This window comes from Notamacropus eugenii, chromosome 3, assembly GCF_028372415.1.
Source record: "Notamacropus eugenii isolate mMacEug1 chromosome 3, mMacEug1.pri_v2, whole genome shotgun sequence".
NCBI classification, from domain to species: domain Eukaryota; kingdom Metazoa; phylum Chordata; class Mammalia; order Diprotodontia; family Macropodidae; genus Notamacropus; species Notamacropus eugenii.
The window spans coordinates 168558666-168586086 of NC_092874.1; the positions used below are offsets into that span (position 1 = coordinate 168558666).

Sequence of the window (27421 nt, forward strand, 5' to 3'; positions counted from 1 at the left end):
TCCTTAGACATGGATTCAGATTTTTTTTGAACTTTCTCTGCTCTCCAGCTATCACTCGAAATTTAAGAAGAATATATAGTTGAGAATTCTTGAACTTTTAGGGAGAAGAGTTACTCTTGCTGGTTGAGAGGATACTGCCAATCTCAGGCCAACTTTCAGACACTTAGCTAATAAAGAATTGTTTGAAGCAGAGTCAGTGTGGGGTGGGGGTGGGAAGGGAGAGAGATAGATAAAGAAGAAGGCAAGGTTCTATATGTTGTGAAGCCTTCCCTCCTTCTGCTTCACCTCCTTCACAGGCTTATTTCTCAGGGGCATCAGGACCATGTAGGGACGTCAGGAATTAGGGCCAGCAGGGATCTCCGACTCTCTGCAGTAACTCTGTTAGCAATCTGCTTCTACTGGAGGAGAAGCAAAGGTCAGGAAAAGCCCACCATCTACCACAATGTCCAGTCTAATCCTTTCTTTGACAAAATAATTTTTGGAAGGGGTTTGAGGAGAAGAGTTGTCTGCCTTCTGCTTCTGTGACTACAGCTCTTCATTTTCTAGAAGCTCATTTCAGAAAGCTTTTTATTAGACTCCTGCTGTATGCTAGGCACTGTGATAGGGATGAAAAGTCATTTTCGTCCTTTACATTTATTAGGAAGAAACACCTAATACCCAAAGGTGCTGCTCTTCAAATGTCAGGCTTGAGTAGTAGGAGAATGTGCACAGATCTGGGACCTGAATGTCTTTCACCACAGTTCCAGCTGTAGTCAAGAGAACTGTAGGAAGAACATAGTCATGTCCTCAGCTGGTGTCAAAATAAAGGAGTAGATGTTAGCCCCTAGACTGCAGGCAAACTTGAGTCTTATGTACTGATTTTGCACTATTAGTTTGTAACATTTTGTTACAATTGATGTCTTGACAGAAATATATAAGAAAATTTAAACCAGTGATATACGCAGGAAGCACTGACAGGGCAGCTAAGTGGTATAGTGGACAGAGTGCCAAGCCCAGAGTCAGGAGGACCTGAGTTCAGATCTAGCCTCAGACCCTTGCTAGTTATGTGACCCTGGGCAAGTCAGTTAACACTGTTTACCTGAGTTCCTCATCTCTAAAATGGGAACACATTGGAGAAGGAAATGGCAAAGCACTCCAGTATCTCTGCTGAGAGAATCCCATGGACTTTTGTCCATGGGGTCACGTAGAATTGGACACAACTGAGCAAAAGTAACAAGCAAACACTTTAATGTTTTACTGTCCTGCTGTCAAAAGAAAAACTTCCTTATTCCTTGCTACTAGCATGTTAAAAATTCAAAGTAAAAAAACCAAGGGTCTGTAATAATATTTTTCCTAAAGGTACCTAAAAGTGTTCTATTTTGTCTCAATATGTCTGCCTCACTCTGTACCCCTGGCCTCTGCTGAGAGGCAGGGAACAAACATTCACCATCAGTTCTCTGACGTCATGATTGGCATCCCACTGATCAGAGTTGTGAAGTCTTTCGTCCATTTTTGTAGTTGTGTAAGTTGTTCTATGACTTTTAAAGAATCATTTCCTGATAACTTGCAGATTAATTGATCACTCTTCTTATTTTGTCATCAGAAAAGCATGCCATTTTAAAAGGTTCCCCTGCTTTTTAAGTTTTCTAGATAGTTCCTTATCCTTTGATCTCAAAAGCAACCTTGAAAAAAAGCCCCTAAATGGATTAAAAGGAGAAAAGAAAAGAACTAGAATCTAAGGGGCTGTCCATCATCATTTGGGAAATACCTGAACAAATTAAGGTACATGAACATAATGAAGGCTATTATTGAGCTGTAAGAAATAGTAAAATAAATTATTTCAGAGAATCCTGGGTAGTAGAAAGTGATTCAGAATGAAGGGAGAAGAATCAGAAGGAGAAATTGTACCAAGGGCAACAACACTGAAAAGAGGGAAAAAAAATAAAAGTCTTTTGAAAGACATAAGAGCTTAACTCAAAGCACTGATCAACTGTGTCTCCAGAGGCCTTATGATGAAGTGTTTTTTACCCACCTCCTGACAAGGAAGTTATAGATTCACAGGGCAGAAAGAAATATATTATTGGACCTGGTCATGTGTATTCATTTGACATTACTAGTCTTATTTGTTAGAAGGGTGTGTTTTTTCTCTTGGTTTTTAATTGGAAAGGAGAGATAGCAATAATGATGCAGAAAAGGGAATGTTGAAGCAGAGATAAGCAGAATGGTTTTGAAAGAAACATGTAGAATTTATTAAACTTTTTTTTAAAGTAAGCCACATGAAATGGAAATTCAGAGTTTCATATATAGTCCTCTGATCTACTCTATATGAAAATGCTAATTTTTTGGTATTTAAGTTTTTAAAAATTAATTTTTTTTAAAGCTCCCAAATTTACCAGCCCAAAACATGAACTGTTTTGACAGTTCGTTTCTCTACCTAGGTGGTGTATAATGAAAGTAAATGATGTCACCATTATTCATCACCTGACTAGGATAAACAATGATTTTAATAAGATATGGGGTTGTTTTTAGGTCTGTTTGGGGACAGTTATAGACAAAAATCTGTATCCCATCATCCTCCTCATGTTATCCTTTTTTTCTATTGACTCCTGTCTCTTTTCCCCCTCAGTCTCTCCCCTACCCCCTCAAAATTATAGTATTTTCATCCTGTTTTCCATCTTGATGGTAGAGTGATGGTAGCATCATTCTTGGGCTTTACCCAGAAGAAGAGAAGGAAGAAGGGGAAGGGTTAGAGTGGGATGGAAATGGTAATGGGAAATTGAGAAAAGTATGAATGCAGAGCAGCTCTGTGATGATGGAGAGAGAAAATAGCAGTACTTCAGTATAATGAAAAGCCAAGAAGTCCCGTTCCCACCTTCAGAAAGCCCCATCTTTGAGTGATACTGCTATAAAGTGTATTTGTGCTGTGCTGAAAACATTCTAGATAACTTGCTTCCTTTTTCCCCCCCAGGGCCGGATAGCCTGTGCCAATGTTCTAAGTGACCTTTATGCCATGGGTGTCACGGAATGTGACAACATGTTGATGCTCCTTGGAATTAGTAATAAAATGACAGACAGGGTAAGTTTTCTGTTAACTGCTCAACTAGCTCATGTCACTCTGGGCCAGTCACTGAATCTCTGTGGATCTGAGTTTGTTCATTTTAAGAGTGAAGGGATTGAACTAGATGAGGACTGTGATCCCTTCCCCCTCTAACATTCTCAAATTTCATTGCTGTTTGGCTTTTCTGCTTTCCTTTGTACATTTTATCACCTTTTAGAATGCAAAGTCTTTGAGGTCTCTCTGGCTTGCTTGTATCCCCATCACTTAGCCCAGTGCCTGGCACATAGTTAGTGCTTAATAAATGTTTTTCCATTTCATTTTCTGAGCTTATTAGTCAATTAAAATGAGACAGGCTTGTCTTTTCTGTCCAGGGAAGGTGGGGGCCAGGCTACCACAAAGGGGTGGAGCTACGCGGATGATGAGTTCTTCCTGCCCCTATTGGCTGGGAGAGGCCTTATGAACTAGGACCCCTTTTCTGTTGATTGACTAGCACATACATTTTTTTCCTCCCATGTGCCAGGTAAGGTTGAGAAATACTTTTGAGTTAGTGGACCTTTGGCTTGAGCCCCCAGCCCTGCCACTTATTAACCATGTCACCTTGGGCACATCTCTTAATCTTCAGATGCCTTGGGTTTTTTCATTTGTGAACAGTCAGGCTAAACTAGATGATCTCAAAGGTTCTTCCTAGCTCAGCATCCTGTTATGTGTATTTTGAACCAAGGATTTGAGTTAAAATAGTCTAGCAAAATCCAAACCTTTTAGAAACAATGAGAAAGATGAATTTTACATATCCTAGGAATAGCTTGGTCCTGATATTGTAAAGGCTCAAACTTTAAATCTATACACTGCCTAAAGAAGTTGCTAAATTGTAAAGAATAATAGTAGTATTATAACTTGTCTAAACTTCAAATTTCTTAACCCAGCTTTCAAGGATTTTCATATATGGATTCAACTTGCTATTTACTTTAAACTTTCTGACTTATCTATTCTTTTCTCATGATAAATGATCTCTGCCTGTACAAATTCTAATGCTGTCTCCTCCGTGAAGCTTTTCCTTACTGCCCAGGTAGATGTGACCTCTCTTCCTGTGAACTCCCATAGCACTTTGTACTTTTATTATAGTACCTATCACATTTTTATTATAGTTTTTTATTTACATGTGTTTTTTTTCTTAGTAGACAAGGCAGGGGACACATTCATCCCTGTATATTCCAGTTAATACCTTTAGTAGTTGTTACATTAGTATTTTTTGCATGGATTATTATGTGTTAGTTACTTTACCAAAGCACTTTCGTAAAATCATAGAATATTGGAGCTGGAAGGGACCTTAGAGCTCATCTAGTCCAACCTGATCATTTTACAGATGAGGAAACTGAGGCCCAGGGGAAGTGCAGTGACTAGCCTAAGAACACAAAGCTAACAATCACATCTCTTACCTAATTTTACCCTTACATCAGCCCTGTGAGGTAAGTAGGGCAACTCTGTTTTACCTCTGTTTTGCAGATGAGGAAATTCAGTACAAAGGAACAAAGTGACTTGCCCAAGATGACATGGTTAATTAATGGCTTTTAGATTCCCTTTAGTTCAGTGCTAGTCTCCACTAGATCTTGTATAGATTCTTAGGGCTAGTCCAACCCCCTCCTCTTACAGATGAAGACATTGAAGCCTGAAGGTACTGATTCATGCCCAGGGATCACATACCGAGCTACCTTTAGAGCTGGAATTAGAACCCAGGCTTCTTACCTCCTAGTCCTGGGCTCTTATGTCATCCTGGGTTTTGCAGTCAGCATATAAGAAAGGTCTTGGATTCCTCTTTGTATTAGAGGCAGTGGTTTCTGTATTATCGGGTGCCAGAGTTTCTAAGGAACCATTTTAAAGGCTACAACTATTGGGATACCCAGTACTTTTGCAGAACTCAAGTGTACTTGGGGATTGGCACTTTTTTCCTCTCATAAGAAAGAAATACATGAGATATAAGGAACCAAGACCAAAATAAAGATGGTCTGCATAGAGCCACTTAGTCTTACGTAGGTAGGTGGTGTTTTTTTTGGTTTGTAATTTTTTTTTTTGACACCTACTTCCACAACAGCAGCTCGTCAGTGATAGATTAACTTTTTTTTTGTGGGTGGACCCTTGTTGCAGGATGAAGAAATTAGAGTCTTTGAGTTAAAAGGGACTTTGGGGTTTATCTAATCTAACTTATACCTGGATGGCAGTCCTGTCCTCAACATCCTCCTCCAGTGATCTTCAGCTTTGACTGAAACTCTGTTCTACAAGCTCTCTGAGGCTGAGTTACAGACGAGCTGCTGCTGTTCTACATTCATGGAAGGCATTTCTACGGCAGGATTTCCCAGCACCAATGAAATCCTAGGTCTGGATACCTTTTCCCCTCCCCAAAATAAGAAAACAGTAGCAACAACAAAAACCACTACCCAATCAGCTCAGCTGCTACTTTTTCAGAATATTTCAGCTATTGTGAGGGATGTTGTGAGGATGAATAAAACAAAACAAAACAAAAAAAACCAAACCTGTTACAGCCATATCTATGAAACTGTGCTACAAATTGTTACCCAGAACACTTCCAACATGTAACAGAATGGTTACAAAGTAATAATTTTATGCTTGTGTTACTGTTCTGCCTATTAGATAAACTTGAAGGAAGTGCTTTTTGTACCTGAAAGTCTGATCCAGTAGGTTGTCTTCTCCAGGAAATGAAGTTGTCACTAGATTTCTGTTTGTCCCTCTGTGTTTACTTATTTTTAACTCGTTCCCTTTTAATCTGTAGGAAAGGGACAAAGTGATGCCCCTAATTATACAGGGTTTTAAAGATGCTGCAGAAGAAGCAGGAACATCTGTAACTGGTGGCCAGACAGTGTTGAATCCCTGGATCGTGTTGGGTGGAGTGGCTACAACAGTCTGTCAGCCCAATGAGTTCATCATGTAAGTTAACTTTTTTGGCAGTCCTGAGCTTTTTTTAAAAAGAAATTTCAAAATATTTATTTAATTGTTTTTAATTTGCTATATTCACCTTTACAAGATTTTGAATTTTAAATTTTCTCCCTTTCTCCTCTCCACCCTCAAGACAGTGTGCAATCTGATATAGGCCATACATGTACAGTCATATTAAACATTTCCACATTAGTCATGTTGTAAAGAAGAATTAGAATGAAAGGGGAAAACCATAATAAAGCAACCCCGCCTCCCCCCAAAAAAGGAAAAATAGTGTGCTTTGATCTGCATTCACATTCCCTAGTTTTTTCTCTGGATGTGGATAGCATTTTCCATCTTGAGTCTTTTGAAATTGTGTTAGATCATTGGACTGCTGAGAAGAGCTAGGTCTGTCAAAGTGGGTCATTGCACAGTGCTGCAGTTACTGTGGACAGTATTTTCCTGGTGCTGCTCGCTTCATTCATCATCAGTTCATGCAAGTCTTTCCAGTTTTTTCTGAAGTCCACCTGCTCATCATTTCTTATAAAATAATAGTATTCCATTGCACTCATATACCGCAGCTTGTTTAGCCATTCCCCAGTTGATAGGCATCTCCTCAATTTCCGGTTCTTGGCCACCACAAAAAGAGTTGTTATAAATATTTTTGTCCTTTTCCCATTTTTATGGTCTCTTTAGGATATAGACCTAGAAGTGGTATTGTGGCATTGAAGGGTATGCAGTTTTATAACCCTTTGGACAAAGTTCCAAATTGCCCTCCTGAATGGTTGGATCAGTTCGCAACTCCACTAACAATACATTAGTGTTCCAACTCTCCCACATCTTCTCCAACATTTATCATTTTCCTGTTTTGTCATGTTAGCCAATCTAATAGGTGTGATGTGGTAGCTCAGAATTGTTTTAATTTTGCACTTCTCTAAATCCTGAGCTTTAATCAAGAATTATCTTCTAATGTCAAATCTCACTTGGCATATTTATTATTCTTTGTTACCACAAGCTACTTCATCCCTTTTCCAGAAGGACCATTGTTTGATACCTTTCCTAATATAGGATTTATTTTTGTTTTTATGTCAATAATTTATTTTTATGCTCTTCATGATCTGTATTTGTGTTTAAAATGAGTGTCTCAAAAGACTTTGCCTTTGTAACTTAAAAAAAATGTATACCTGAATAGGCAAATGAATGTTGGTTTGATTTTAGACTGTGTTATCAAATAAGAAGGGCCAGAAGGTATTTTGCTGCAGCAGTTAATTTTTCAGGGCAACTCTCCTGGTGACCATCAAGAATAACAGAGAGCTTGTCAAGTCAAATCAGCAAGCATTTATTAATCAACTACTAGTCTAGTGACAGGCACTCTACTAAGTACTGAGAATGTTAAAAAAGGCCAAAAAATAATCCCTGCTGTCAAGTAGCTCACAGACTAATGGGGGAAGATAACGTGAAAGTAGCTATGTACAAACAGTAAGTGAATGAGCTGCAATAAAGGCACTAGCATTAAGTGTGGGGCAGGTGGGTGTCAGGAAAGACTTCTTATAAAAGATGGGATTTTATCTGGGACCTGGAAGAATCCAAAAGGCAGGGATGAAGAACTAGAGAATCCCAGGCACAGGAGACAGTAAAAATTTATGGAGTCAGGAGGTGGAATGTCTTGTGTGAGGAGTGACAAGAAGGCCAATGTCACTGAACCACAGAGAATATGGAGGGGAGGTAGGTATAAGAAGACTGGGAAGGGCAGAAAGGGGCCAGGTTTTGAAGGGCTTTAAAAGCCAAACAAAAGATTTTATATTTGATCTTGAAGGTAATAGGGAGCCACTGGAGTTTGTTGAATAGAGGTAGGAGGGTGACATAGCAGATCAGTGCTTTAGGAATATTACTTTGAGTGGAGGATGAACTGGAATGGGGAGAAACTTGATGGCTACTGCAAAGGACTGTACCAGAGTGTTTTACTTTAACTTTTATTTATTTTATTTATTTGTTACATTTGTTACATTTCCCAATAATATTTTAATCTGACTCAACTGACCCCTCTGGTATACAGTATTTTTTGAAGCATTAAAATTCATAATGAACTGAAGCTGCCTGTGAAGCTAGAGACAATTTGTCCTTTTTCATCCTATGTGATTCCCATCCATAATTCCTCATAAATCTTTCATAGTGGATTTATCCATTCATTAGAAGTCATCTTTTTGATTTTGAGTATCTTGGGGGAATTTAATAGACTACTCAGTACAATTCTCTATTCTGTCATTCTTAATGCATGACTGGCCCACCTTCTCTCCCAGCCATGCATGTTCTTGATCCAGTCTTTGATGCTACTTCTCAAATGCAGGTTATCACTGTTAACATATTACTACTGCTTATATACAATAGGCATATTTCCATTGACCTTTGACTTAACTAAATCTTAGCTCTTAGTTTATAGTATTCTATAATTTACAGGCATATGGTATCAGTAAAATTCTCCCTAAATGCCCTGGACTTTATACGGCTACACAGATATATCAGGATTGAGGGAATACATTGAATTGATTTGAGAAAAAATTTTAAAGAAAACTGACTATTCCTCTCTCCCTAACCCAAATCTTAATTAATTTGAATAAGGTCTAGTGGACAGGCAGTTGTTTTTCACATTTATTAATGAAAAAAATGTCCTTTTGTGTTGTGCCACTGGGGGCTCAGAACTAAGTGATTTATTTTCTACTTGTAAACCTAACTAGATGGGAAATACCTGTTTTCTCAGTGGATAATTGGCCTTTGTTTAGATGCTTGTCGTTTTCTGAATCATTGACTCCTAATTTTAAAAAAATGCCTTGCCTTCTACATTGTTTCAAATATACATGGTTTAAAAAAATGTAGGGGAAATATACATATATATTTGTAAAAAAAAAAGTGTAGTAATATTTCCATCTGTGTGTGTGTGTACACACCTCTATATACACTTAATTGAAATTGAACTTTTTTGGTGGTTTAACTTTTCTTTTTCCTTTAGGCCTGATAATGCAGTGCCAGGAGATGTACTTGTGTTGACAAAACCCCTGGGAACACAAGTAGCCGTGGCTGTGCACCAGTGGCTGGACATTGTAAGTAAACCACTAGATGTGTCTATATGCAAGTATTCTTGTGATTTTATAAAAAATTAAAATATATGCATGAGCGGAGTAAGTTAGGGGAAGATGCTTGTAAAGTCATTTGAATGAATGAAACTGTTACCGTAATTGTGTTTGTAAATATTGCTTCGTTTCCTGTATGTTACAATGAGCTCATTCACAAATGCATCTATAGTTCTTTAAATAGATACTGATTCCTTTCTGCAAGATGACTAATTTTAGAGGTCAGAAGAAAAAAATACTCTGTAGGGCAAATACTTCTCACAGTATTCATTTCAGATTTCAGCAGGTCTTCTAAATCTCATGTGTTTTACTCACAGAAATGGTAATATAGGTTAAGTCCCGTTAAAAAAGACTCTTAGAAACTGTCCGTATTCTTTCTTTCTAGTAGAGTCTTGCTGTGTGTCAGTTATTGTTTTAACTAGACATACAATAGACAAAGATTTGCAAAAAAGCCTTTTTTAAGGTAGAGGGTGTGTGTCTGTGTGTGTTGGTCATCTTAGGGGCATCTTATATCTACCTTCTTGTATATCACTAAAAAAACAGTGAGGTTTTAAAAGTTCAGTACACTTGAGCCATTGTGTATCAGGCTGAGGTAGAACCAATGACAATCAAGATCATTTTAGTCCTTTTCTCCCCCTCCTCCTACTAGTAAACTTAAGAGCATTTGATGTGTAAGCCACTAGTGGAGAATAAATCTAGAACACCAAGATATTTCTCTGGAGTCACTTCTCCACTGAGCCACAGCCATACTTTATTTCAGATTGGTTCTTTCATTGGTATAACAACTCACAAATTAATAAAATCATTACAGATTCTCACACATCTTGGAAGTTTTAATTTTCCTCACCTGTCACTTGAAGCCATATCAGTCCTAAAGAACAGCTGAAAGAAAGAAATAAATAATTTTGTATTATACATCAACAAAGTATATCATAGCTTGAGAGGCAGAGCAAGAAATTCTCTTGTGGCTGCAACATTCATATGTCATTTTCCTTTCCTCATTCATGATGATAGATAAGAGCTTAGCTGTCCTGTATCATCATCTCTATATCACACTGGGAGGCCATAACAGTAGTATTTTTTATTGAGTTCCTTTTACACAAAACATCTTCCAAGTCTGGAGTATTTTAGCAAGTAAGTTGTAGAAATGATATAAAAAGATGAAAATATATAGAACCTTCTCCCTCTAGGTCTTGCCTTTCCTGTCCCTTAGCCTTTTCCAATTTAGCTGTAGTAGAAAAAAAGAGAAATTCTTCTCCTTACTCAGATTCCACAAAATTCAGTTATACTGATATGTGTCCCACTTAAAGAGGAGGAGAATGTCAGTATGAGTTTTTCTTTGACAAATTATTGTGAGAGCAGACTGAGGAAGAAAGAAAAAAGATTTTTCTTGTTATTACACCTTTGGACACAGAGCTTGTTCATGAGGAGGGCGGTGTGTGTGTGTGTGTGCGCGCGTGCGTGTGTGTGTGCATGTTCTTGCCCATACTCTTGCACTTATGCTCGCTTTCTGATAGAAATTTTGCTTTCCTTTAATCAGTGGTCTTAGTCAATCAAATTGATTTCATTGAAACTTGTATAAACAAGGAGAGACCAGTAAACTGCCCCAAAATGTACAGTAAAGGAATTTTAAATGACCATTATGTAATATAACATACAAGATGAGAACCAGCTATTTAATGAGAATAATGAAGACAAAAGTCCCCTGAAATTGTGGCGTGTTTAAGAATGTGATTTGCACCTCCAGGAGAGGGGCGCTACAATCTTGAACTTAACACCCAGCTTTTCTTGCCCACATGCTGCAGCCAGTATGTTCCCCTGCCAGGACACGTGAACAGTCAGTCGCTGGTCTTACATATCCTGTGAGCTGCAATATCTGATTACAAAAGGGTGAGTTGAGGGAGGGCAGGCTTTCATGATGCAGTGTCTGATGGATACCTTGAAGTACTGGTCATAGGAAAAAATCATTAGGAAGCCAAAAAACATACACTTTCTATGTAGGGCTACATAAGTAAACACTTCTGGAATAAAGAATGTCTGAAGGTTTCTATGCAAAAAAAAAGCCCCCATGCAAAACAAAAACAACTGTCTTTCTCACTGTTTGAAAGAAAAAAAAAATAAATGGCATTTGTATCTTTTCTTTTTTGTTTTAAAATTTCCCATTAGCCAGAAAAATGGAATAAAATTAAACTTGTGGTTACCCAGGAGGATGTGGAGTTGGCATATCAAGAAGCAATGATGAACATGGCAAGGCTCAACCGAACAGGTACGAGCACGGCAGGTCTCGTGGGTCCTGAGTTCAGTAAAGTCGTGACTAGAACCTTAAAACCCACAAAATGTGTCAGTTACCACAGTCTAGTTGTTAGTGTTCTCCATCCAAGTAGTGAAGAACATGAAATCAACATTCTTTATAATGATTTTGTGGAGTCTCCTTTATTCCAAGTAAGTGCTATTTGCAAACCTGAGTAAATACATGTATAAAAAGTTGTATGAGCTAGTAGGTAGCACATTTGCCTGACTGTTTATCTAGATTGATTTTCCTGTTTGGCTTGTTTTTGAAGACTTTAGTAAAGCTCAGGGTGTAGAGAATTGAGGATACTGAAAACCTTAGTCATCTACAAGAGTTTTAACATAGATAAGTTATATATAAGTTGGGGTGGGAGTGTTTGTTTTTAAATTTTGAGATTCTGGCACCTCATTGTTATTTCCCTGGGCTCTAAACTTGCTGATTTTATACCTATCATAGGCCAGCTATTCATCTTTTGGTTCAAAGTTTTGCTAAATAAATCATTAAATTCTGCTTAACCAACATTTACTTTGTCTTTTGTGCATAAAATGGTGTGCTAGACTCTCAGGAAGATATTAAAATAGACTCCCTATTTCCTTCTCTACAGTAGCTGTTCCAGAACTTTTCTAAACTTCTCAAACCTCCAACTTGATCATCACCCCTTATAGTTACAGTAGCTAATTCACTTCCTGCTGCACCAAGAAGATTGAGGCTCCTTCACCTTTGTTCCACTTTCTGTTATCACCCACTCTCTCTTCCTTTGCATCCATCTTGCCATAACTGTGCACTTGATTCCATTTCCTCCTGTCACCTCCAGCACCTTGTTACAGCAGCTTTCTCTCTTATTTCATCCATGTTCAGTCTTTGTTTCACCTCTCGCTCCTTCCCGCCTGCTCACAGATATCCTCAGGTCTCCCTAATCCTGTCCCTTGGTCCTTTTATTCCATTAAGTTTCCATCCCATTTCTTTCTCCCTTCTCACTTTTAAAATCACTTCCTTATACCTCTACTTCCCCTTTGACCTCTTGCTGTCTAGCTTTTGTCATCACTACAGTTTGCTTTTTCAGTGCTCCCCAGTGACCTCATCAGTAGTTCCAGTAGCTTTTTTTTCCCCAGTCCTTATTGTTCTTAAGCACTTTGTAGAATTTGGCATAGTTGATCATTACTCCCTTGACTTCAGAGGCACCAGAGCATCTCAAAAAGCACCTTAACTCCTTTAAATGGAAATGTAAGTTCTTTGAAAGCAAGGAACATTGGATTTAGGCCTTTCCGTCCGTAGTGCTTCATACGTAGGAGGAGTTTACTGGTTTTTTTAATGGAAATATGCATAGATCTGGTCAAGTCACTTTATTCAAAAATCTTCAGTAGCTTCCCATTAGCTGCTAAATGCTTTTGGCTGGCATGTGAACTTCCCTTGCGTACAACATTGTCTCAGCCTTCCTCTCTTTTCTGGTGAATCCCTTCGTTGTTGTTGTTCAGTCATTCAGTTGTGTCCGACTCTTCATGGACCATTAGCACTCCAGTGCCATCCATGGGGTTTTCTTGACAAAGATACTGGAGTAGTTTGCCCTTTGCTTTTCCAGTGGATTCAGGCAAACAGAGTTTAAGTGACTTACCCAGAATCACACAGCTAGCAAGTGTCTGGGTCCAGATTTGAATTCAAGTCTTCCTGACTCCGGGCCCATTGATCTATACACTTATCCACCTAGCTACCTCCTGATGAATCCCAACCTGTCCTCTAAAGCCTGTCTCAAATGCTGCCTCCATGGGCCCTTCTGAGATTCTTTCCCATCAGCAATAACCTTTCCCCCTGACTCCATGTAGCACTTTGTTCTGGCTCTTCCCTAGTATATTTATTATGTAGTGTCGTGTATTCTAGTGGTTTGTGTTTGTTCTATTAGATTGTTTTTTTGATGAAAACAGGAATCATGTTTAAATTTTTGTCTTCCCCCAAGCCTATCACAGTGATGTGCACACAGATGCTTGCTTTATAAATGTTTGTTCAGTTGAATAAGACATGATCCCTCTACCTAAAGCTGATATCACATGTTAGAGTTGATACTTCAGGCAGCAAGCCTTTTTTCTGCTTACTGTGTGCAAGGTGTTATGGTAGGTGCTGGATAAAAAACATGGATGAAGCCTTGCCTAGTCCCAATTATCTTAAGTTCTCTAGGGGGAGAAAACACCTATGTGCTAAGTGTGTACAGAGTAGATGCATAATAAACACTGGATAATTTAGGGACACAGGGCTGTAGCAGTTGAGGCTGGAAGAGGCTTCATGCTTTAGCTAGGTCTTGATGTAGGTAAAGGATTCCATGAAGCAAAGTTGAATAAGGAGAGCCCAAGCACTGTGCCAGGAGCAGAGGATACAAATGCCAAGAAGGAAACTGCCTACTCAGAGTGGATACATTCTGTGTCTCTGAAGAGGTAGGTTGGAGCTCGGTTGTGAAAAGCATTAAGAAACAATCCAAGGAGTTTATTTTTGATCCCAGAGGCAGTAGGGACCCAGTGCAGGTTAGTGACATAGTCAGACCTATGCTTAAGAAAAATTACTTTTCCAGTTTTGTGGAAGGATGAATTGGCACAAGGTGATGCTTGAAGTAGGGAAGCCACTTAGGACAATTAATGAAACATGCTACTCAGCCCCTGATAGTGAGGTGAAGCACTCAGAGTACAAAATGAGACATATTTATTAGGAAGCCATTGCAGCAGTCCCAGTGAGAGGTGAGGAGGGCCTGAGCTAAGGCAGTGGCTGTATGAGTAATGTGAGAAGAATATGAATGAAAGAGTGGTTATGAAGCTATATGGGATGATACCGAGTTTGCAAAGCTAGTAGATTTGAAGTGCTCTTAAATGAAATAGGGAAGTTTGAAAGAGATAGAGGTGATGAGTTCTGTTTTGGACATATTAACTTTTTGTGGGATCAATAGGATTTATTTCTGCTCTGAGAATAAGGTGGCACCAGCATGTAAACATTTACTTCCTTATAGAACAGGTTAGTAAGATCTGGGTGTCTAGTGCCTTAGAACTAAGGACAGCTAGATATATAGGACTTGTGTGCTGGAAAGAAGAGCCCTTGTCTTTGGAGTTCATAAAGTGGAGGAATGGGACTAGAGGAGGCCTTGCTACCACTATATCCCATGATGCTGTTCTACAAGTCTGGACTCAAGCACTTACTAACTCTGTGATAGTGGCTTAGTTTCCTTATCCATATGATATTTACCCTGCCTAATCTTCCAAGGTTGTAGCCCCCTGGAAAAAGAACCCGATCCTTGGAGTCAAGACAGCTTGGGTTTGGTTCTACCTCTGCCACTAACTAACTAGGCATCTTGAACCAGTGAGTTCCTTTTCTTTAAAGTGATGGGTTTTAATTGGAGGATACTAACATTTCTTCCAGCTCTAATACTTTGTAATATGTGTGTTACAACCTTGAGATGCTATACAGATCTTTGTTTTTGTTATATGTACTTCCAAAATGGTGCAAGACCAAAATGTCAAGTTGTTTGTAAGACTGATAAAGAGACCATGATTTGCCTTTAACTCTTTTGAAAAGAGTGATGGTAAAGTAAGAGTGACAGTTTCCTTACCTGCAAAGTGTGGGGACCAGTTCATTTGAATCCACAAATCAATCAGTAAACATTTCTTAAGCACCTGCTATATGCCAGGCACTGTGCTAAGCGCTAGGGATACAAATAAAGGCATAAAAACAGCCTCTGCCCTCAAAGAGTTTACTGTCTAATGGAGGAAGACACATAAAAGGAAGCTGGAAAGGGAGGAAATCAGCCGGGGGAATGATATTGTCCAACAGCTGAGGCAGAATATGATCGGAGGAGACTTGAATTCATCTCTGGATAATTGGAAATCCAGGAGAGATTCCCTGAGTGTCTTCCTTAAATGGTAGAGGATCTGGTTGGAGCTCTCCAGGGTCCACTCTCCACCCTCTCTAGTCAGAAAGGGAAGGACTCCAGGAGCAGGGAATACAGAGAACCGAGTTCCAGAGTTGATTTCTTCCTGCAGAATAATGAGCTTCCTGAGGATCGTGAAATCCAGGAGGGCAATCAGGTGGGAAATGATGAGTTTACATCTAAGCTTGCATTCAAATCTAAATTTCTATATTTCAGATGTCCTTGAATTTTCAGGAAAGAAGCAAATGAAACAAAAGAAAAAAATTCATGCAGCCCCTAATATTTGCACAGTAATTTTCAGTTAATTAAAATGTTAACACTACTCTGTTTTGATTTCTTGACTTGGGGGTATGTAAATGGGTAATTCCACACTTGTCATTCCTTACATCATTCATTTTTCTCCCATTGCCTTTACTGGAATATGAGGGGTTTTTTTTGCTATTTTAAGTGGCCTTGTTAAAGTCATTTCATTGTTTTGTGTATGTAGTTATTATGACCTCCGCCAAGATAAGAGCTATTACAAAAAACTACTATGAATGAAACAGATAAATTACAGAGAAGAGTGGCAATGTATGGCAAGGATAATAACTTGATTTTAAGTCAGGAATTCATTATCCTCAGATGGCCAGTTCCCTCTAGTGTAAACTTCCATCCACTCTGTATCGTGGATGTATCGTTTTATGTACATGTTGTCTCCTCTATTAAAATTTAAGTTTCTTAGGAGCAGGGGCTGCATTTGTTTTTACCTTTCATCTGTATTCCCAACACTTAAAGTCTGGCACATAATAAAAGCTTAATAATGTTTGTTGATTGATTGGTTACCCTTCATTTATACTTAAGAAGTGCCATATTTCAATTCTAGAATCAAGAATGAAGCACTACTCAATTATTTTTGAAGTCTTGCAACTTTCTAAAATAGCGAAGCAATACTTCCTAATAAAGTTTTTGTTTTGCTTTTGTTTTTAATATTTAGCAAAACAAACAAACAAAAAAACTAAAAGAACTCTACCCCAAAACATTTTATTCATATAGAATTGGTCATGTATTGTAGTTGATAATTAGAATCATACAAAGGACTACTTTTAGGTCCTCTGAGATATGTGAAGTAAATTAGATGAAGTTATAGAAATTTTTGTTAAGGCAACTGTCACTTAGTTTCTCTTCCCTCTTTTTTCTTCTCCACATTATTGTCATTATACAAATTGTTCTACTTGCTCCATTCATTTCACTCTGCATTAGGTCATTTAAGTCTTTCCAGGTTCCTCTGAAAGATCCCCTTCATCATTTCTTACAGCACAATAGTATTGTATCGTATTTGTAAAGTCTAACTGTTCAGTAGTATTCCCCAGTTATGGGCACTCCTTCAGATTTCCATTCTTTGACACGTGAAAAAGAATTGTAAATAGTTTTGTACATCTTTAGTTAGAGTTTGTTTTGCTTGAACTAATCCCTCCCTTAATCTCTTCTCCCTTTAATTCCCCTTCTCCCTTTTCTCCTTTCCCTCCAATTTCCCTATTGAGTCAAATGTACTTCTGTACCCAGATGTGTGTATGTGTATGTATATTCTTTTTTCCTTTAACCAGTTCATGTGAGTGAGATTCAAGTGTCAGCTGCTTCTCCTAAATTTCCTCTTCTCTGTTTGTATTGGTGTCTGCTTTTGTGCTCCTAACCTTCCTTTCTTCCCCCACCCCCACCTCTTTGTCTTCCTCTTCCCTTCTCCTTCCATTCTTCTTTTATAATCATCTAGACATAACAGAGCCGCTCCTGGGCCCTGTCTAATTAGACTCCTATGACTCCTGATGAGAATAGAGCTCAGAGGAGACACATGTATCATCTCCCCATATTTGAATGTAAGCAGTTTCTTTGTTTAGTCTCTTATAGCTGTTCATTTGTGTTTATCTTTTTATGCTTCTTTTAACTACTCTGTTTGAACTTCAGGGTTTCTGCTTAGCTCTGTTCTTTTCAACAGGAATGCATAGACATCCTCTATTTCATTTCTTCCCTCTGTAGGATTATAGCTAGTTTTTCTAGGGAAGTTATTCATGATCATAAACCTCTCTCATCTTTACCGTGTGGAATATTGTATTCCAAGCTCCAAGAGTGGTGGCTGCTGAATTGTGTGTGATCCTGACTGTGGATCGTTTGGTACTTGAATTCTTTATTTCAGGCTGCTTGGCTACATTTTTTCTTTGCCCTGGAAGCACTGGATTTTGGTTATGGTATTTCTGGGAGTTTTCCTTTTAGGGGTTTCTTTCAGGAGATGATTAGTGGATTCTTTCTATTTCTGCTTTGCCTTCTGGTTCTATGAGATCTAGGCAGTTTTCTCTTAAGATTTCTTGAAATTTGATGTATAAAAACTCTGTTTTTTATTGTGATGTTTAGGTAGCGCACTGATTCTTAAATTTTTTTCTTCTCAATCTGTTTTTTAGGGCAACTTTTGCTACAAGATGCCTTATATTTTCTTCTATTTTTTTCCCAATCCTGGGAAATATTTCTTCTTTTAATATTTCTTGTTCTTATGAATTATCGTTTGCTCTTTGGTCCATTCTGATTTTCAGGGAGTTTGATGCTTGGCTACGGTTTTGTACCTCATGTGCCAAGCTGTTCATTTCTGTTCCAGTTCTTTCTTCCATAGCTTTTATTTATGTTTCAGTTTTCTCTTCTAGCACTTTCATTTCATTTATTTTTTTAAAAAATCATTACTGTTTAAAAATAACCATGTTATTTCTTCTAGGAACTCTAATTGAATTTGTACCCAAGCTTTGTTTTCCTTTGAGTCTTTGCTTATAGATGTTTTAGAGTCATTCTTTTCTTCTTGGTTTATGTCTTGAGTGTCCCTGCCACCCTTTCTATAGGGATTCTTTTTTTCTTTGCTTACTGTTCCCACCTATTTTCGGATTTCGGACTTCATGTCAGGGCTAGGCTCTGGACACTTCTTGGAGGAAGGTTGGGGCTCATCCTTTGGCTGCTTTTTGTGAGTGTTGAGTGTTTCATTATTCCAGGATCTCAGGGACAGTTCAGCATAGGGATCTGCAAGTTGGTCTCCACTGATCTGAAGGTAAACTGATTTGCTATTTGAAAAGGTAAACACAAATAAAAATGACCTTTCAGTGCTTCCAAAGTGTTCTGACCCAGGGCAAAGTCTAATTGCTGGCCCCTAGTCTAAACTTGGAAATACCTGATCTGGGTATGAGTCTGAACTGCTGACCTAAACAACTGTTCTCCTGCTGGTCTCTTAGCCAGCTGGAAAGCTCAGTGGTTCAGAGTGACAGAACTGCTGCCTCCTCTTTGGTCTGGGATTCCTGCCCTGGTTATTTCTTTGCAGACTTCAGACTAGGCTGGAAGCTGGGACTGAGACCCTACTCTGCTCCTGGAATCTGTGCCACAGTGCGACTAGTTGCTTCTGAACTTGCTCCTTGCTTGGTACATAGCCTAGCACCTGCTACCACTTCTTACCACAGAACGCCACCCCTAGGTGCAGATATCCCCATTAGTACACTTTGGATCTCTGACCTGGGAACTGAAAAGTGGATGACAGAGCTGCCAGTTGGCACCTGTTCTTGTCAAGGTGCCCAGTATGGGTCTGGGACCTCCTCTTGTCCTGGTACACAGCTGCTCTGTGGATGCTGGAGTGCTTTTCTTGCCCATTCCTGGCCAGACCTAGTCTCTAGTGTCCACAGACCTCTCAGTCTGCTTTCTGTCCTTACCTAACTTGGAAAACTGTGCCTTTTCCTGGAATTTCACCTTCAATATTCAGTCCAGTGCATTTTCTAAATCTACTTGAAGGAGTTGGGTTGAGGGGGGAAGCTCATTGTATTGATTTCTACTATTCTGTCATCTTGGCTCTGCTTTCCCCACAAATTACTTTCTAATTGATATTAACTTATATACACTTAGGTCATAGAAATCCTTACCTGTAAAATGAGAATAATAATTCTCATTTTACATAATGTTTTAAAGTTTGTGAAGTGCTTTATTTATATTACCTCATTGGCAAGAATATCTCATAGTAATTCTGTGAGATAGTTGCCTGTGGTGGTATTATCCCTATTTTATCAGATGAGGGCATTGAGATTCAGAGATTGCCAGTGTCTTATCCATGGTCATACAGCTATTAAGTAATGGAGGAAGGATTTGAGCCTATAGTGGCCACCTGCTCAATGTTCAGGAATATCTACTGTTGTGATGCCTTTCTTGGGATTATTTCCAGAACCCTTCCTAGCTCTACTCTTTTACTTCTGAGTTTCTGAAAAGTTATAAGTACTATGAAAAAGGTTTGGGAATAAGAAATTCCTTATCAACTTTGTCTTCTGCTTTTCATTTCCCCCTTTTCCCTGTTTTTACAGTAATATGTTGCTTTTTAAAATAAGTTTATCTTTTTATTTTTAATTAAGAGGCAGCTTTTTGGCTTAGTGGGTAGAATACTCATTTGAAGACAGGAAGGACCTGAGTTTGAATCTTATCTTAGACACTTACTAGATGTGTGACCCTGGGCAAGTAATTTAACCTCTCTCAGATTCAGTTTCCCTATTTGTAAAACAGAGATAAGGCCACCCACTTCCCAGAGCTGTTATGAGGCTCAAATGAGATAATATATGTAACACCTCTTTGCAAATTTTAAAGTACTGTATAAATCTTAGCTATTAATTTTTTAAAATTATTTGATTCTCTGCATAAGATTGCATTTCCTTCTACAGGACTCCAAATTCCTGATTGATGCTCCTTCCCAACATCTTCTTCTCCCCTGGTTTAGTTTTTCTGAACTCCTAATAGTTTTCTCTTAAGGCAGATAAATTTTAATTATTAAGTGACAGTTTTTTAAAAAATTTTTTGAATGTCAAATGATGTCTTTCTTGTTTTTCGTGTGGATTATTTGCTGAGATTTAGACACTTAAGAAGCCTTGTATTGGGAAAAGAATACAGTCAGTACCTCATTATAGACATTCCTACATAGACTTGGTGTCTTGATAAGGGATACTTCTATCTGCTAGTACCCCACTTTTAATGTCCCCTTGTGGAGAGGACATGACCCCCACGTGCTGTGTCAGTGAAGCAGAGCCTTTGGCTATTCTGTTACTTCTGACTAAACCTATCAAACTGGAAAGATTTCAGGTGCAGACCCCAAATTAGACTGTTTATCTGTTGCCTATGGACCAGTACAGTTAAGTTGAAAGAGTTACATCATCAGATAGTTGGCCAAAAGGTGACTTTTTTTGACTCTTTCTCATGACCTACCATTCCACTATTGAGTAGTAATAACCTCAGTCTACTTTTGTGAAACGGAATATGCTTTTGTGTAATAAGTCCTCAGATTTTTGAGATAGAACTGCTTTTAGAGAGATGATGAAACACTTTGATTCTCTTGATAGAAAGGTAGGGAGTATTCGCAGCACTGAAAATGGAGCTTATATTGTCAAGCATGGCTTTGTACTGGCTTTGTTGTGCTGTATGTTACTCTTTTATCACAAGGGTATTTGGGGCTGGGGAAGTGATGTTGAAATTAAAAGAAGAAACAATACAACTTGTTTTCAAAAGCATATCTCCCTTTGTGATTTCTTATTCTATAAGTATTAAAGATGATTGTGAAAAACTTATAAAATCCAAGTCAAGGTTTTACAAAGTCATAGTCATCCCTTATTTGTAATTCAACCTGTTCTACTACTGGCGAAGTAACCTGAATGGATTGTGCCTAAACTGTTGAAGCATAATAATGATTAGGACTGTTATATTTACTATGTCCTTCACATTAAAAGGTCATCTGAGGATTTAGACTTGAAAGGATTTTAGAAATAATTGAGTCTAAATTCTTCATTTACAGATGAGGAAGCATACCCCCAGAAAGGGGAAGTGATTTGCCCAGGAGCACACAGCTAGTATGTGGCAGTAGAAGGATCAAAATCCATGTGCTCTGATGCCAAATCATTTTTCCAATCTGTATTTTAGGAGACATCAGTACAAAAACAGCTTAATTTTATGTTATCTTACATTGAAAGATGTTTTAGATATAGTCTTTTGTTCTATCATCTCCTGAAGTTTAATCTTTTATAAATACCTTTACAAATTTATAATCTGTTAATTACTAGTGATTAAAGTTGTGGTTCATAAGTTTAATACACAAAATAGAAAACAGGATTTAAGATGTTTTGTTTATTTAGTTTTTGAAGAGGGACAATAGAGGAAAGAGTGTGAATTTTGTGCTAGTTGACGTCAAATGAAAAATCTGGAGTCCAACAGCCTCTGTAGGATTTTGAGTTGAGGGGAAACATGGCAAATTTGGTCTTTTGATCAGATAACCAAATATATATAATTAGTGACATTTTTTTTCCCTCTTTTAGCTGCAGGACTTATGCACACTTTTAACGCACATGCAGCCACGGACATCACAGGGTTTGGGATCTTGGGCCACGCACAGAATCTTGCTAAGCAACAGAGGAATGAAGTGTCCTTTGTCATCCACAATCTTCCAGTGTTGGCCAAGATGGCTGCTGTTAGTAAGGCCTGTGGAAACATGTTTGGCCTTATGCATGGAACCTGCCCAGAGACATCAGGTGAGGCCACTTGGCACGTTTTGCCTGTTGCTAAGGAGATCAAAGACATTGATTCTTTTTCTGGGTGGAACAGCATCTTTAGCTTTACTCTGTGCTATGACTAAGCTGGACTTTTATAGCTCTGGTCTTACAATTCTTATGGATTTCTGTGTTTTGGCAATGTTTGTTGGAGAGGTGAGGAAAACTAGTCAAGAGTATGGGTGTCTCAATCCAAATTTATCACTAATGCTGGCAAAACTCATGCTTCATTCTGATGGGAGTCAGTAGGATCATATTTGTCTTTTCCAAAAAAAAAAAAATGGGGAGGCGTATTGCTTTGTGTACCAGGAAATTCTGTGGAAACTTCAGGGAAGCAATGCAATGTAGAAGCAAAAGACATGATTTTGATGACACTTTTTTTTGGGAAGGGGGATGAAATATCAGTGTAGATGTATTTGAGCTTTTTTATAGTTTGAGGGTTAAATGTGCCTCTCCTGTGGCTTTGTAAGGTAGGTGAGGTGCTTCAGCTTCTCTCATAAAGTAGAAGGTGATTTGTGATGACTGAGTTATCTTATGAATATGCCGTCATTCCTAGATGTCTTTCTGTGAGAAAATTATGTTGTTTTAAGGGGATGGCTTTTATGGGTGGTGCTAAAAAGATAAGAGCATGACCTGTAGCTATTTCTATAGTGTAGGCTAGTAAAGACCATAGCATCATAGATTTAGTAAAAGTCATCTAGTCTCATTGTGCACATGAGGAAGTTGAGGCAGACCCTGAGAGTTTAAGTGAATTACCCAAGATGGTTTTTTGTGAACTTAACTCAGGAGTTGTAAATCCTCTAAATTTGGATGGCCAAAAGATGCCCAGTTGACTTGGGTTTTACTGGCTAGTTTCCTTCTCTTCCTTTCCCAAACCTTAAACCTACTGTACTCTGAAGCTTGGAAGCCAATGGGTCCCTGCCTAAGGGCTCTTCTGGACTCTCCTGGCTTAAGAGTAATTATCAAAAGTAACTGTTGCTGTTTCCTTCCCAGCCTGATGTCTTTCTTTTTCTTGGCCTTATCAAAGGGACCATACCCTGGCTACTTCTTAAACAGGCCTGTTCAGTGAATGGGCATTACTTCACCCTAAGTGAGTACCTGAAAAAGCCTTAGCCCAAAAGGCCAAGGTCTCCCAGTGCATCCTGAGCTATCTCCAGTCATCCTGATGAATATCTGGTCACTGGATCCAGATGGCTCTGGAAGAGAAGTGAGGCTGGTGACCTGCACAGCCCTCCCTCACTGAAAACAAAGTCAAGTGCAAGTCACGTCATTATTTCTCTGATATTGTGGTCCTCTTCGAAAATGAGGGACGAACACAACAACAATTAGAATCCCACAGATACTTCTTATAGATATGACCACCTGCTATAGAGTACTGGTCCAGAAGTAGACTGTGTAAAATGTGTTCTTTCTGGATAACTCATCTAGTGTTATCACCCTCTCCATCTATTTCTTTTCCCCATTTCCTGATTTTACTTTTTCATCTTTTAAGTCTTCTTGTTCCTTCCTCTTTGTTTCTTCACCCTCTGTTTTATTTTCTGTGACCATGACTATTGTTTTTTTTTCCCAAGCCCATGTAAAGACAGATACAAGGTACATTGAGATGATGTGTTTTTTAAGAAATTCTGACAGGCTATGTTAGACGTCAGCTTTTCTAGTAGTAGTGTTTAGGGTTAGAATCGTAGTAGTAGTAGCAATAGTAGCAGTAGTAGCAGTAGTGTTATTAAAACTTTGGTCACTTAAACAGTTCTTGTCTTAGAAAACTACCAGCAAATTCAACTTTGTTTTCTCTATTCAGAATTAATAAAGTTATTTTCACTACTTTTTCTGTGGAAATCTAATTTTTAAAAAGACTGATTTGTCTTTGTTTTATTCTTTTTGGAGCTTGGGATGGCAGTGAAGTGCATATCCAATAAAAATAGTGGGTGAACGAATTTGGGATGGTGTTTATATATGAATAGCAAAGCTAGGCAGATCACTTTCTTTTACTGCCCTTGATTCCAAAACAGTTTCTTCGGCCAGACCCTAGCAGACAGGAAGAAGAACCCTCCAGGTGTATCTTAAGGTTGTTATTAGTTTGGATCATAGGCACATTGGATGTTAGAATTGAAAGAGAACTTAGAGATCATTCTGTTCAACTTCCTCATTTTACAGGTGAGAAAACTGAAGCCTACGGAGGGGAGGTAAATACCCAAGGTCAGGCACACAGGTACAGAGCATTAGAACAAGGGCTGGATCTAAGTCCCTTGACTCACATTAGTCTTTAATTTACTCTGATTTCTAGAAAATATTTTTTCAGGTAGATTTTAAGGTAAGACACTTTTACATAAAATGAAATTGAGATGAAATCAATCAGTAAGCATTTATTGAGCACTTACTGTGTGCCAGGCACTGTGCTAAGTTCTGGGGATAAAAAGAAAAGGCAAAACCAGTTCCTGCCTCAAGAAGCATACATTCTGATGGGGAGACAACATGTATATGCAAGATACACGCAGAGTAGAGCATCTGTGGGGAACTGGAAAGGCCTCCTACAGGTGATAGTCTGAACTGCAGGTTAAAGGAAGTTGTGGAGTCAGCAAGGCAGAAGTTAGGAGAGAAAGCCTTCTAGGCATGGGGTTATGTTCAGAGACAGGGAGACAGTAAATGGAAGACTGGAGTGGTGGCATCTGTTAGAAAAGATGAGAAGGGATGCTGTAGGCAGAATGGCATTGGAGAACGGAAGGGCCCCCTCGTCATTGGAGACTAAAGTAAAGGAGGAGACGGAAGATTATGTCATGTGGGAAAAGGGAGCTCTCAGCAAATGGCCTCAAATTTTTCAGTGAAATATGAAGTGACGTTTTTAGTTGCGAGGAGAGAGGGAGGGAGCAGTGACATAGAATGTTGGAAGAGAGAAGAAAAGTATGGGTGTCATGAGTGAGATAGGATAGGATGTCAGTTATGGGTGTAGGAAGATGGCTTTTCTCCAGTGAGGACCCAGTTGAGATTACTTAGCATAACTTTTCAGTTGACCCTCTCAGTCTGATTTCCTTATCTCCTCCACTTCCATTTAGCCGTACGTGAGTATGAGCCAAGAATTTGGATGGCAAGAATGATCCTCTATCGATGTCTAATAAGGACAGGGAAACTAGAGATGCAAGAGAAGAAGATTATTTAGAATCAACTTGAGTTTTTTGTTTCTTTTTTATTTTAAGCCTGAATTCCCTAACTCTGTGCCCAGACACACCGCACTCACCTGCACAGTTTCATGAAAGACTTTCATAATTAAAGAGAAAGCCTCCACGTTTTGTGATTTCGTCAGAAAATAGCTAAATAAAATGAAAATTTGTTGAGGAGGAAAGGCAGAACAAGTTATAGGTCTCAGCTTATAGAAAATATAAGAAACGTGCTTCATAGAAAAGTGGATTTGAATTCAGTTTATTTTTCTGCAAATAGCTGAAGAGGATAAAGAGCACAGAAATACTTTGTTACTCAGAAATAGTCAAAAACTAATGAATGATCTTTTTTTTTTTTTTTTTTTTTTTGCCAGGAGGCCTTCTGATCTGTTTACCACGTGAGCAGGCAGCTCGATTCTGCGCAGAGATTAAGTCCCCAAAATATGGGGAAGGTCACCAAGCATGGATTATTGGGATTGTAGAGAAAGGCAACCGTACAGCCAGAATTATAGACAAACCCCGGATCATCGAAGTAGCACCACAAGTGGCCACCCAAAATGTGAATCCCACACCTGGTGCCACCTCTTAATCTAGACAAAAAATAGCTATTTGGTTTTGTTTTTAAATAGATCTATTCCTTTATCATCATTACAATTAAAGACTGTAAAAAAAAATCTCATTGTGTCTACGCATCTGGTGACCTTAGGTCAATTTGTGAGTGGATGCAATTAATAAAATAAAATCCATTGCCTTTTTTTCCTGTTACATTAACTGAAGATGCACCTAATCTTGAGGCAGCTTCTGAGTTGAGAATTATATTGTTATCCAATACTGTTGATTCATTTTGAATCTTTAGACACTTATCTCTCGCCGCATAGGCTCTTTTTAAAGGTGCTTTCACGTAGCACAGACATTACCAGTAGTAGTGTCATTTAGCAGTTTGTGTCTTCATTACATGTATATTTATCATTATAAGTCTAATAATTTTTTGATGTCTTGAATGGTATTCTGGAAAGGCAGAATGGGTAGGTGACACAATGGGTATACCCAGTAGTAGTAAGAGGGTTGCATGATTACTTTCAGTCTTTTATTTGTAAAGTCTAGTCTTATGATCCAAGAGCATCTCTCTGACCCTGAACTTAGTAGTGCACTCAGTTAAATAAGGCAAGTGCTTAACTCTGCATGGAAAGCACTTTGAAGTTGAAGGAGAAATTTTCATTTCATATTTGTAGACCTTATAATATTTACTGTAATATCAATAATTGTTTTCTTTATTAAAAGGGGGGAAATTGCTAACTTTTTGCAATATAATTGGACATGCTATAATGCAGCAAGGAATTGCCGACCAAAAGGGGATTAATGTATAATATTCATTTACAATTCAGTATATAATTAACTACACAAATAATTTTTAAATATAATCAATAATAAAAAGACTGTTCTGTGGATGGTAGTGTTTAATACATTTTATATTTTGTATAGTGGTTCGTTTTCTTAAAAATCAGCAGCTGTTTAGCATAATTCTGAGCATTATTTTGTCCTTTTCTCCAATACTTTTTGTGCACGCTTTTTGTGATCTGTGTTAAAATCTACATTGCCAACATTGCAGCTTGAACTTAAAACTTGTTATTCAAATAAATATTTAATTTTTTTTATTGCTCTTGTATAAGCAGATACCCTTTTAAGTTTTGTTTTGGAGGGAGTTGGGAGGGTTTTGCTTAAAATCTAGTTCCCTCCAATAAATTGTACTTTAGTTTTACAGAAGTTTTAAATTTTATGTGAACCATTTGTTCTTTGATTAAATTTTAGAGTTCAAGGGTAAGGGCATCACCTTTTAGAAAGAAAAGTGTTTTATGTGTCTTGAAAACAGATTTTCTTGTGTTAGAATTTCCTGATCTTTTTGGAGAGATTTCTTCCAATAGCACAAGAGGATTGAATCTTGAAATATGTATCTTCCTGAATGAAGCATCAGCAAGTCTTTGGAAAACGACCTGCCCTCAGGCAACACAAGCACCACAGATCTTTTCAAAGAATAAGCTGTGAAGCTGTCCTCCTTCAAAGAAGAGATGGTAGCTCATACAGGCGTAGCAGTGGGGCTCTAGCCAGTAGTTTCATTGAAATGTACAGATAATATAAATTGCTGCATAGCAAAAACTAGACAGATAAAGTGGCCTTCCCAAAAAATGGTGCTGGAACTCAGATAAAACCTGAACATTTTCAAACCTTCCCCCCTCAAAAAAAGATTATGGATTCCTAAATTTGAGTTACTCTTTCTATAATCAATCCTGATGTTTTTCATTTTTGGCAGGCTTTCTTTGAAGGCAAGAGCTAACAACTTAATGAAATGGTTTGGGTTATTTTACTAGTAAAATGAAGATGGACACTTTGAATTCCAATTAATGGTGATTTAGGAGAAAAT

At 38.2% G+C, this 27421-nt stretch overlaps 1 protein-coding gene across 5 annotated transcripts in view; it reads left to right on the forward strand.

Annotated features, from left to right (window-relative positions):
• The window catches only part of SEPHS1 (selenophosphate synthetase 1), a 38921-nt gene extending 12155 nt beyond the window's left edge, over positions 1 to 26766 (forward strand). For all 5 annotated transcript variants that reach the window (XM_072653288.1, XM_072653292.1, XM_072653289.1 and 2 more), the window contains exons 4-9: positions 2948 to 3055; positions 5823 to 5977; positions 8973 to 9063; positions 11260 to 11359; positions 21620 to 21832; positions 25377 to 26766. In XM_072653288.1, the coding sequence (XP_072509389.1) occupies positions 2948 to 3055; positions 5823 to 5977; positions 8973 to 9063; positions 11260 to 11359; positions 21620 to 21832; positions 25377 to 25591 (882 nt within the window). In that variant the 3' untranslated portion in view covers positions 25592 to 26766. The remainder of the gene's footprint in view (positions 1 to 2947; positions 3056 to 5822; positions 5978 to 8972; positions 9064 to 11259; positions 11360 to 21619; positions 21833 to 25376) is intronic.
• The last annotated feature ends 655 nt before the right edge of the window (positions 26767 to 27421 follow it).